The sequence below is a fragment of the Fukomys damarensis genome, unplaced genomic scaffold, assembly GCF_012274545.1.
Source record: "Fukomys damarensis isolate Sample0158 unplaced genomic scaffold, DMR_v1.0_HiC HiC_scaffold_73888, whole genome shotgun sequence".
NCBI classification, from domain to species: domain Eukaryota; kingdom Metazoa; phylum Chordata; class Mammalia; order Rodentia; family Bathyergidae; genus Fukomys; species Fukomys damarensis.
The window spans coordinates 36,078-49,139 of record NW_022974800.1 but is presented as its reverse complement, the minus strand read 5'-3'; the positions used below and the strand labels follow the sequence as shown (position 1 = coordinate 49,139).

Sequence of the window (13,062 nt, the reverse complement as noted above, 5' to 3'; positions counted from 1 at the left end):
CCCATTTTTTTTAGTTTTTTTTTTTTTTTTTTTTTTTTTTTTTTTTTTTTTGGTACAGGGGATTGAACTTGGGACCTTGTGCTTATGAGGCAGGCCAAATCCCTGGCCCTTATTTTTATTTCTTTATTATAGCTGTTAGTCCTCTATCAGAGTGGTGGTCAGCAAAAATACTTCCCCTTTCTGTAGATTGTCTTTTTAGTCTGTCGATTATTTCCTTTGTTGTGCAGAAGATTTTCAATTTAATTCAATCCCATTTGTTGATTCTTGGTATTATTTCTTGTGCTATTGGAATTCTGTCCAGAAATTCTTTGCTTATGACTGTGTCTTCCTATTTTTCTTCCCGCAGTTTCAGTGTTTCTGTGTCTAGGTCTTTGATCCATTTTAATGTGATTCTAGTACAGGTGAGAAATATGGGTCTAATTTCATTCTGCATATGGATAACCAGTCTTCACAGGGCTATTTGTTAAGTAGGCTATCTTCTCCAGTGTATGCATTTAGGCCATTTGGCAAAGATCAGATGACTAGAGGTACATGTGGTAGTTGCTGTGTCTTGTATTCCATTGATCTACATATTTTTGTGCTAGTACCATGCTATTTTTATTACTGTAGTATCATAGCATGCCTTGAAATCTAGGATGGTAATACCTCCCACTTTGCTCTTTTTGATAAGGATTGCTTGGGCTAGCTCTGGGTCTCTTGTTTTTCATAAATTTTAGAATTTCTCAGAAATTTTAGTTCTGAGAAGAATGTTGCTATTTTGATTGGACTTGGCATTAAGTGTATGTATCACTTTTGGCAGTATGACCATTTTGATGATATTAGTTCTACCTATCCAGAGACAAAGGGTACGTTTACATTAGTGAATGTCCTCTTTGATCTCTTTCTTCAGAGTTCTGTAGTCTTCATTATAGAAGTTTTTTTTTTTTTTTTTTTTGGTACTGGGGATCGAACTCGGGACCTTGCACTTGTGAAGCAGGGTCAGTGTCACTGAGATAAATCCCTGGCTCATTATAGAAGTCTTTTACCTCCTTGGTTAATTTTTTGGAATATTCTGTAAATGTGGTTGTTTTTCTGATCTCTTTCTTAGTGAGTTCATTATTGGTATAGGAATGCTATTTTTTGTTCTTTTCTTTTCTTTTTCTTATAGCACCTCACTATGTAGCTCATAACTGGCCCTGAGCTCACAATATAACCTGGGCTGCCTTGAACTCATGGCGATACTCCTGCCTCAGCCTCCTGAGTGCTGGGATTGATTATAGGTGTGTGCCACCATGCCTGGCTGCTATTGATGTTTGTGTATTGATTTTGTATCTTGCCATTTTTCTGAATGTATCAGCTTTAAGAAACTTGTGGTGAAGTTGTTTGGGTCTTCTATGTAAAGGGCTATGGTAGTTTTATTGCCTCAGTTATTGCTCTAGTCAAAGTGTTTATATATTCTTGGTTCAAATTTGGCAAGTCATATGTGTCTAGGAATTTACCCATTTCTTTCAGATTCTCCAATTTATTGAAATAGAAGTTAAAAAAATTTTTTATAGTCCTTTCTCTTTCAGCATCCTATAATTCCACCTTTTTCATTTCTAATTGCACTGATGTGAGTCTTTTCTTCTTTTGGTAAGTTTAACTAGAGGTTTATTGTACTTGTTTATCTTTTCAAAGAACCAACTTTTTTGAGTTTTTAAGGAGTATCAGTTTAGTATATTCTACAGTATAAACAAAATTTCTTCTGTAATACAATAAACATACATTGAGTCAACTTTTTCGTAGCTCAACGAATATGACCTCCGAATTAAATTTACATTTTGTCTTAAATATTCCAAAATCCATTCACACTGTTGTTGAAATTTCATTCTTACATGATACTGTGATCTCTTCAGTCTGGGCTCTGATCATTGGCCAGATTCCTAGTTTTGGCTATTCATCTGTTTTTGTTGATCTTGCTCTCAGAATCCATAAATACCAGACTGTTCGTGGATTACAGTAAGATTTCAAGATGAAGGGAGATTGCTTGCTTATTATTTGTCTGAAACCTTGGCTTGTGTTCATCTTATTAAACAAAAAAATACACTTCAGAAATGCCCACAATTAGCCAGTAACGGTTTTTTTGAGATCTGCTTTGCCAGTGGTTCTGTGGTGGGGACCAGTGGTGGTGAACCTGTGGCACACATGTCACTGTGTTTTTCTTTTAAGACAAAAGATGTTAATGTAGGGTTGTTTTTTCTAAACTAAAACCTCAGTAGTCAGGTTTAATCACAGTGTTGACACTTAGCAATAAATAAGTTTGAGGTTTGAGGTTGCAGTTTGGCCCTCGTTTTCTAAAAGGCTCGTCATCACTTCTGGGGAACCTCCTGAGGTGTGTTCATGTGGCAGCACGTGCTCCTAAAGAACCTGTTCTTTGATGGGTTCATTAATTGTTTGTAGTTTTTTTTGCCTTAATTTCATCTCTGATCTTCATAATTTCATTCCTTCTACAAATTTTAGATTTGCATTGGTCTTATTTTTCTTGTGCCTTGAGACGTATCATTACATTATTTACTTGGGATTTTTCTGTTTTCTAATGTGGGCACTCATTGCTGTAAACCTCCCTCTTAGAACTGCTTTTATTGTGTCCCTCAGGATCCGGTATGTGGCCCTGACACTGTTACTTAATTACAGGGATTTAAAAATTTCTTTCCTCTACTTTTTGTAACCCATTCATTGTTTAAGAATGTATTACATATTTAATCTCCCTTTGTTTGTGTGGTTTCTGTGACTTCTTTTGTTGTTAATTTATAGTTTTATTCCATTATGATCTGAGAGGATACAAGACATTATTTCAGTTGTTTTGTATTTAAAGATATTTTATAGCCTAAAATATGGTATGTTGTGGAGAAAGTTCAGTGGGGCTGCTGAGAAGATACTGGTGTTGTTAGATGGAATATTCTATAGATACTAGTTAAATCCATTTGTTCTTTTATAGGATCTTAACTCTGGTGCTTCTTTTATTTTTAATTTTTTGGGAGGCCTGATTGACAATTGTTAGAAAAGGTTACTAAAACTCCCCACTGTTGTGTCAGTTTCTATCACGTCAGGTAATTTTTGTTTTATGAAATTGTGTGCACCAACATTTGGTGAATGTATATTTAAAATTGTTGTCTTTTAGTGAATTATTTTTTTTTAACCAATATGAAGTGACCTTTTTTGTCTCTTCTGACCAGTTTTAGTTTGGTCAACTTGGTCAGAAATTAGAATAGCTACTTCTACTTGCTTTTATAGCATCCAGCCGCATGCACTATTTTTTTATTTTTTTATCATTTTATTTTCACTCCTTGAGTTTCTTTGTGGATGAATTTAGTCTCTTGTAGGCAACATATAGTTGTGTTATAGTTTTTTAGTATATGTGCTGCTGAAGCGAGCACATGTTATGTGCTTTGATGCAGTCTGGCAGTCTGTGTCTTTTGATTAGAGAGCTAATTTCATTACATTGATTGTTATTATTGAAAGGAAATTACTGAGTTCTGTTGTTGTACATTTTTTTTTCAGTGCTTGACTCCTTTTGTTTAACTACTCTTGCATTACATGTTATTTTTCCTTTGGTCTCCCTGATGGTGCTGACCTTGTTGTTTTTGTTTAGGATTTCTCTGAGTATTTTCTGCAGTGATGACTTGGTTGTCATGAATTTCTTTAGTTTCTATTTTGATGTGGGAGGTCTTTATTTCTCTCATCAATTTTGAAGAATAATTCTGTAAGATATAGTAATCTGGGCTGGCAATTATTTTCTTTTATGGAATGAAAAATTTCACTCCAAGCTCTTGTATCTTTTAGGGTTGTGTGGAGAAATCTGCTGTTATTCTGATAGCTTGCCTTTATAAGTTATTTCATGATTTTCAACACATATACACAGATTATTGTGTTCAGGATCCCAGATCTGTGTTGCAGACCACCACCAAAGCTGTTACTTTCAGTCAGGAAGAATGCTACCTGACAGGAATATACAAAATAGCTTAGTGAATGTTTTTCTCCATGTACAGTTGTATTCTACATATAATGTAAAGGGACATTTCAGAATATAAATGTGCTTATATTTGTGCTTATATGTGTTTTAGGTCATCATAGCAATGATTTTTGAAAGTCTGTGACACATTTGTTATAGAGCATAACTGTTCACAGTTCATTTTAGGAGGCATAATCACAACTAGGCGATGAGTGACTTTATTCCCAATAAATTTATACAGTGGTGAAGGATTACATACCTTCTGTGAACATTTTATAAGTGCATGTTATATCGCAACATAGATCTTTTTCTCTTTTAAACAAAACGGAAGGCTATAGGGTAGATGACAGGATAGGACCAATTAATTTTGCACTCCCATGTGTTCTCTCTTTCTGTATATTTATATATACACAAGTTGAGGAATATTCAGATTATGTAAAAGACCCCTCTCATTCACAAGAAAAAAACAACAAGAATGCAGTAGTAAAACAGTCAAGACATTTGTGTAATTACTTCACAAAGAGGATGTCAATAGAGTCAGTGACATGTGAACAGGTTTCTTTTTTAAAAAATTTTATTGGTACACTTTAAGTATACAATATAATGACATTCATCATTGGAAATTTATACCTTTACATAATATGTCTTGGTTCTTATTTTTCCCCCTTTCTCCTTCCCTCCCTTCAACCCCTCCACCCCTCCCTATGTGAACAGATATCTTTAGGTACACAAAAATAAAATCTCTACTTGGGTACAATTATACATTTAGCAGAAAGGCTAAAATTAAAATGATGGAAAGAACAAAGTGATGCTGAAGATGTGGAGGAATTGGTGCTCTGATATGTTGCTGGTGGAGTTGTGAATTGGTATAGCCACTTTGGCAAAAGTTTGTATTACCTATTACATTTGAATTACATGTATCTTTTGCCCCCGTAATTTCATTTTTAGTCGTGTCTGTGTGTTTGTGTTTATTTTTGAGAACCCTATGTACATGCTAACCATATGTGTACAGGAATATCAGTAGCATTATTTGCAACAATAAATTAGAATAAACCAAAGGTCATCAATTTATGGGAAGATTAATATTTATATTTATGTGAGGGAATACTGAATAGGAATGCAAATCCATGAACTTCAGCTATATGTGGTTCATCACATTTAAGTCTCACAAGATACTGAAGGAAACACAAACTTTAAAGAATATATGATTACATGTTTACACATTTAACAATTTTTTTAAATAGAGGTGCATACCCACACACAAAACCAAAACCCAGTAAGAAATTGATGGCCTTAAACACAGTGATAGTGGTTGTCTCTGGACAAGAGGGATGTGTTTGGAAAATGGTACTTGGAAGGCTTTTGGAAAGCCTTTTATACCTGGGCAGTAGATACTCTTGTATTTTCTTTCTAATAATTCACATAGTATATATTTGTCACTTATATTTTCTGTGTGAATTTTATATTTTTCAAAAATTATTTTCTAAAAATTTGTCTTAGCAAAAGCCAAGCAGCTTCTAGGTTGGAAACATTTGAGCCATAAATCGTGACTTACTTCCAGCCTTTATCCTTTTTATTTTAAATCAGGTGAGTATTTTTGACTACTATCTTGGCATCTTTTCACTGTTAGCAATTGAGTGTTTAAATACTGTGGAAACAGTGGCATGGTAAGTCCCTCATATTGGCATGGAGAGCCCACAATACACATCTCTTCCCAGCTTCATGGTGAGTGGTTGGCAGGTTCACATCGGCCAGCGTGGGAGTAGGTGCACCATGGAAATGGGCCAAAGCTGCAGGGTTTCACCCATCTTCTCAGAAACCGGCTTTCAAACATTTATCAGCACTCCAGTATGCTGTTTGCCCTGTTGTGTAGGAAGTGTATAAAGAAAAATAATATTCACTGAATAGATATTTGCTTTAATGTAAATGTCAAGAGTTATTTTAGATAAAATTCACTACATGAACTTCTTAGAGGAAAGTCAGTAACAGTGGCTCGAATGTGAATTCTGGTGTCACATTGTTTCAGTTTGAATTTCCACTCAACTAGTCTTTAGCTATTTAAACTTTGGCATATTATTTCTTGTCTTTAAATTTTATCATTAAAAAATGTTAATAACACTAAAAATCAGTTAACATAAGTACAATATTGACTGTCGTTGAGTGTTCAGATTTTGCTGTTTAAAAATCATTTCCTTATTGCAGCTTTTTTTACACATTCTTCGTAGAGATGCTGAGAAATTCTTTAGTTGCATTCTATTGAAATATAAGTGCTAAATAACTACTTAGAATATCTTCAAGATGAATTTTGTTATTTCATTTTTAGGTGATTCCTCCTAAGGAGTGGAAGCCAAGGCAATGCTATGATGACATTGATAATTTGCTTATTCCAGCACCGATTCAGCAGATGGTCACAGGGCAGTCAGGACTGTTCACTCAATACAACATCCAGAAAAAAGCCATGACCGTGAAGGAGTTCAGGCAGCTGGCCAACAGCGGCAAGTGAGTAGATTCAGTCTGTATTTGTATTTCTTTCAAGTCTGTAGGTGACCATGATGAGGAGCTGACCGTGAAGAGCAAGAATCTCCTTTATTGCTCTTTCAGTTCTCATTTAACTGTTGGTGCTTGGTTCTTCATTAGTAGGTGGTTGCCTACTAACATTTAGTTTGAAGCTAAGGAAACTTCTACATTTGTTATCTCATTATAGCTATAGATGGGTATTTCTATAATGTAGGTGGTATAAGCTGTTTTTTTGCTACTGGGAATTGAACTCAGGACCTTGCGCTTGTGTGGCAGGCAGTGGCACCACTGAGCTACATCCCCGGCCCTGGTATGAGTTTTTTTGTTGTTGTTTTTTTTGGGGGGGTTATTAGGGATTGAACGTGGGACCTTGCGTTTGCGAAGCAGGAAGCAGAACCACTGAGCTACATCCCCAGCCCTTATGAGTTTTTAAATCACAGTTTGTCTTTGTTAGGCAAACTTTTCTTCATGTGACAGTGTTTAAGCCACACACACATACACACATACATGAAAATTAATAATTTTAAAATAAAATAGGTGAATTAAAAGGCCACCATTGTTAGTTACTTATTGCTGTGTAAGAAATGATTACAAATGTTAGCAGCTTGAACAGCAGCAGCGGTACGAAGGTGAGGACCCTGGAAGACGCCTGGCCGGGTGGTTCTGGCTCAGTCTCTCGGGACTGCTGTCATCTGCACATTGGACTGTCTGGAAGAGCCTCCTCGGCAGTGCTCTCCCTGTGGGGCACTCTTGGCTGGGCTCCTTGGGGCTTTGTCACTGGATTGCTCTTCATGTTGTGGCAGCTGGTTTCTTCTGGAGCTGCTAAGCTAAGACGAGTACTTTCAAGATGGAAACCACAGTAACTTCTCATTTGTTCTAAGCCACTTGCCAAGTTCAGCCTACACCAGAGGGGAGGAGAATGAAGTTCTGCTTCTGAAAGGGAGGACTGTTGAAGAATTTGTGGATATATCTAAAAATCATCAAGTGTATTCTAGATGTTAGTTGTCTGAGGAAGAGTTAGTAGGCAAACATCTTTTTTCATTCTGTAGGTTGTCTCTTTACTCTTTTGGTTGTTTTCTTTGATGTACAGAGCTTTTTAATTTGGTGGGATCCCATTTGTTGATTCTTGGTATTATTTCTTGTGCCATTGGGATTCTCTTCAGAAAGTCCTTGTCTATGCCTATGTCTTCAAAAGTTTTACATATTTTGTCTTCCAGCAGGTTAAGCATTTCTGTTTTAACATTAGGTCTTTGGTCATTTTGATTTTAAACATCATGTTTCAGTGATACATGCAGACTCATAGTAATAGCTGCATAATTTATAGTAGCTAGATGTTGGAAATAGCCCTTCTGTCCATCAACAGATGGATAGATAAAGATGTGGTATTTATACAGAATGGAGTACTACTCTGCCACAAAGAAGGATAAACTTAAGGCATTTCTAGGTAAATGGATTCACCTTGAGACTATAATATTAAGTGAGATAAATCAGACATACAAATTTAAATATCATGTGGTCTCTGTTATATGGGAAACCCAAAATATAAATATAGAGCAAAAAAAAACCCAAAACCAAAAAAACACAACAAAGGACAGATAATAGGAAGTTGGGAGATCTTTTTCAAATGGGAAGGGAAGCAAGAGATGGAATGAGAGGAGAGAAGGAAGGAAAAAGGATTAAAAAAACAAATGAAGCAAAAGGGGAAGCAGAACTTTTAAAATAGGAAGGAGATCAAGAGTTGGAGGGAACAGGGAGGAATTGTAGGGGAAGGAGACAAAAAAGAATTAAAATGTGTTATGTACAAATCCCCATGATAATTGTAACATTGCATACTGAAACATGTACTAATAGAAATGCATAATACAAATAAAACAATAAAAAATCATTACTTTTGATATGGTAGTTAAGGCCCCAGATGAAAACAGTCTGATATATACCAAACCAAACCAAATCCAGATGATCAAACAAAATATTGACCAAAATCTCCCAATGGCTGTGAATAAGATTAAGTCTTTGGACGGATTTAGCTTCTCTTTTCTGTGGGGAGGGAGTATTGAGACAGTGTCTTACTGTGTAGGATAGGCTGGCTTTGCACTTGCTAAGTAACACAGGCTGGCCTCAAACTCATGATTCTTGTGCCTCAGGCTCCCAAGGGTTGGGATAACACCACTTGTAGTATAACCACTAAACTTGTAGAAAATGTTATATTTGACATAGTATGATGAACACATAATGGTATGGAACTTGAAGACTCTGACCTTTCTGTGCTAAGTTCCTACTGTGGAGCATTTTGGCTATTCCAGTGGAATGAAAGATTTTCTATTTAGTTTGAAACCCCTTTGGGTTTTTTTTTTGGAAAGTATTGGCAGATTCCTCTTATTTCAGATCACATCAGAATATGAAAGTTTTGGGCTGGGACTATAGCTCAGTGGTAGAGAGCTTGCCTAGCACATGCAGGCCAAACTCATGATTCTTGTGCCTCAGGCTCCCAAGGGTTGGGATTACACCACTTGTGGTATAGCCACTAAACTTGTAGAAAATGTTATATTTGACATAGTATGATGAACACATAATGGTATGGAACTTGAAGAATCTGACCTTTCTGTGCTAAGTTCCTACTGTGGAGCATTTTGGCTATTCCAGTGGAATGAAAGATTTTCTATTTAGTTTGAAACCCCTTTGGGTTTTTTTTGGAAGGCATTGGCAGATTCCTCTTATTTCAGATCTCATCAGAATATGAAAGTTTTGGGCTGGGACTATAGCTCAGTGGTAGAGAGCTTGCCTAGCACATGCAAATCCTCAGAAGTGCGATGCCATTGAGATGAAGGTAGAGGAAATGTTACCTGTGCTGTGCCATGTAAATGCTTGGCTGTACTCTGCTGTCTGTCTCATAGTACCCATTTCCAGTGTTGCTTCTGAAGCATTAATTCCTTCACTGGGTGGAACTTCTGCTGGGTTACCTTGATATTTCTAGGATATTTATACTTGAGTAATCAGGTTATACTTACTAAAAACATTAATTAATACTCTCAGAAGTACCATAGGAAAGGTAACAAAATGTGGTTTTGAAGGAAGATAAGACTTCAGTGGTTGTTAGGAACGGAGAAATTTCATTTTGTAGGTGTTATTGAAATAGATTTTTGAGGTATGGTCAGGTTAACTTTTATCATTACATGTTTATTTAAAATTCAAAAATTATAGAAATCTGTAATTTTAATTCATGAGGACATAGTTAATGATACATGATGATTTTAAATACTGATAAGAATTGAGCCTTGAAGTCCTGTATGTCTTGTCATAGAGGAACTTTGAAAATTGGTGCTAGCCCATTGGATTATCCTAGTGTGGAATCTCTTTCCCACTTTGAGAGAATTCATGTCACTAGGAACTAACTTTATTTATTCAGTTTAGTGTTTACGTGGGTGGCTTGATTGTAGATTGACTCTCCCTGAAGATAGCCATTCAGGTGGTATTGTCTGTTCCCTCATACATACGGTGCAGTGCCCACAATATGTGGGTTATGGGAGGTGTTTTTACGATAGATGTCAATTAAATAAACTGTCACGAAAGCTAAAATGTAGCCCAAGTGGCATGAACTGTTGGTAGATTAGAAAGACATTTATTGACAGAATGTACCTTCTTCTTATTTTTTATTTTTTTGGTGGACAGGAGTGGAACCTAGGACCTTCACACTGAGCTACATCTCAGCCCTTTTTTATTATTATTTTTTATTTTGAGACAAGATCTCACTAAGTTGCTAAGTTGCCCCAGGCTGGGCTCGAACTTGGCATCCTTCTGCTTCAGTCTCCCAGAGTGCTGGGTTACAGATATGTGTCACCACATCTGGTTCAAAGAGTGTACATTTCTTTGTGTCCCATAGATTCCTGTATGTTGGTTTCTTGATACTTCTTTTTTTTTCTTTTCCTTTTTCTTTTGAGACAGAGTCTTGCTATGTAATTTAGGCTGGCCTGGAACTCACAGTGATCCTCCTGCTTTAGCCTCCCGAGTGCTGGGAATACAGGCCTGTGCCACCACGCCTGGCATGTGTCTTGATATCTTTTAAGTGTAGTTCTTTGCTATTAGCATGAATTGTCCAAAAGATTATTTCTGCATTAAATTTTATTTCTTTTCAAGTCAACTTATCTTTTTTTGAATTAATTTTATTATATGTTAAAATACCTCTGAAGCTTGCTTGTATTTTTATATTTCCTCTGCCATTTTTATTTGGAAATTTATTTCAGTCCGAGTGAAGTGGGTCTCTAAGCTCAAGCCAAGGCCCTTGGTTGTCTTCAGCATTGCCCTAGGGTCACCTGGGCTCCACAGTGCTGTGGACCAGTCCTGAGATGGGGCCGGTTTCATGGGGCTTTGCTTGTCACTTTTTCCTTGGCGCAGGCCTTTGAGTAGGTACAGAGTATGCAGTGTGCCTGGTATAAATGTAGAAATGATAGTGTGCACAGTGGTGATTAAACAACTTGGTCCGAAGAAAACGAGAGACTTTCAACATAGCTGTAATCTAGAAACTGGCAGAGGCGAGTGGGGTGCTTTTCTGTGGCGCCTTTGTTACTGATCCTTCTAGGCACGAAGCTCTGTGCTTTACCTAATTATTGGATGGATCCCCACCAACAGCTCAGCTGCTTTTCTCCCTATTTCATAGTGGCATGACTGAGTTCCAGGGAGATGCAGCTCTCCAGGGTTGTAGAGCTTCACAGTGTGGCGCCTGGATTCAGACCCCAGCAGCCTGCTTCTTGGATCTACCTGTGGGGAGCTCTGCGGCAGGGAGGGGAGGGTTCTGGCCAAGGACGCGTGCTCTGCCCAGTTTTGAGCAAATTGACCTAGGATGTGTGTAAGAGTGATAGCTGTTTGACAGGTCCATTGGGGATGGAATCTGCAGCCAGGATCCATCAGAATCAGGTACCAGTGAAGAGAACCGGTGATCTTTTAATTTAGCACCAGCAGTTATTGCAAATATTAAAGGATTTTAGAATTTAACCTCAGTGGGCAATACCAAACTTTAGCTTTCTCTTTTAGTGTTACAAGTGTTCTAAACCCAAGACGTTTCTCTAGAAGCCCTAATAAAGTGTCTCTGCTCACTTGCCTGACAAGCGCAAAGTCCTGAGTTCAAGCCCCAGTACCCCCCAGCCCCAATAACAAAACAAAAAAAGTGTCTCTGCTGCGTCTCCTCCTTTGTGCTCTCCTGCAGTCAGCTCTGGGGATGGGGATGGGAACTTTTGTTGTTGCTGATGTTGGCTTCACTGTCTCGTGGGGAATCTGTGCTGCTGGGACCCCCTAGCATCGTGGCGGGATGATGCATGTTACGGGGCCTTTCCTGCCCATCCTTCTCATTTGTAGTGTTTGGCGTAAATCAGGAAATTGTTCTGCATTACACGCACAGTTACTAATGAAGTCCTCTGGTACTCCTGCTTGTTGCATAAGTGTCCAGTCTGGGGTCCCTGTGCAGGGAGTATAGACCTTAGAACTAGATGTTCCACATCCTGAATAGGGAGAGCTGCTCCTGCTGAACAACTTTCCTACTTTGTTTCATTATCAGTTTGTTTCTTTCTTCGCTTACTTTATTTATGAAGAGACCCTTTTTTGTGGTGAGGTTATTAAAAATCTGTAATGCAGAGAGGTAAGTGCTTAATTAGTATGTGAGAAATAACTGTAATATTAATAATTTGTTGTGCATTTTTCTAGTCATTTAACATACAATTAGAGGTTTTTTTTTGCATCTACAGGATCATAGCATATACTAATCTATAACCTGCTTTTTTTTTTTTTGTACTGGAGATCGAACTTGGGCCCTTGTGCTTGCAAGGCAGGCGCTGGAACCACTGAGCTAAATCCCTGGCCTCTATAACCTGCTTTGGTCACTCTGGAAACATTTTGATGTCAGGACATAGAAAGGCATACCTTAAATTGAGTATAGTGTTATATGCTAGTAATCCCAGCACATGGAAGGCCGAGGCAGGAGAATCTCAAGTATAAGGGCAGCCTGGTCTCTGTAGTGAGAGCCTGTCTCTCAAACTAAACACTGAGCTAAATCCCTGGCCTCTATAACCTGCTTTGGTCACTCTGGAAACATTTTGATGTCAGGACATAGAAAGGCATACCTTAAATTGAGTATAGTGTTATATGCTAGTAATCCCAGCACATGGAAGGCCGAGGCAGGAGAATCTCAAGTATAAGGGCAGCCTGGTCTCTGTAGTGAGAGCCTGTCTCTCAAACTAAAAGAAGAAAGATCTACTTCTAAAGATATCCCTGCTTTGGTCACTCTGGAAACATTTTGATGTCAGGACATAGAAAGGCATACCTTAAATTGAGTATAGTGGTATATGCTAGTAATCCCAGCACATGGAAGGCCGAGGCAGGAGAATCTCAAGTATAAGGGCAGCCTGGTCTCTGTAGTGAGAGCCTGTCTCTCAAACTAAAAGAAGAAAGATCTACTTCTAAAGATATCCTGTATGTATTTTCATTTTATTAGTAAAGGTTTGCAGTACATAATGATTACGGTCATCATGGGGACTGTACACAACACATATTAATTCTTTTCACATCTCCTCCCTGCCCCACCTGTG

General features: G+C 37.7%; 1 protein-coding gene across 1 annotated transcript in view; it reads left to right on the top strand.

The window, feature by feature from the left end:
* Positions 1–13,062, top strand: part of LOC104873621 (lysine-specific demethylase 4C) — a 46,654-nt gene that overhangs the window by 13,842 nt on the left and 19,750 nt on the right. The window contains exons 3-4 of the mRNA XM_019210079.2: positions 368–401; positions 6,294–6,469. Coding sequence (XP_019065624.1) covers positions 368–401; positions 6,294–6,469 — 210 coding nt within the window. The remainder of the gene's footprint in view (positions 1–367; positions 402–6,293; positions 6,470–13,062) is intronic.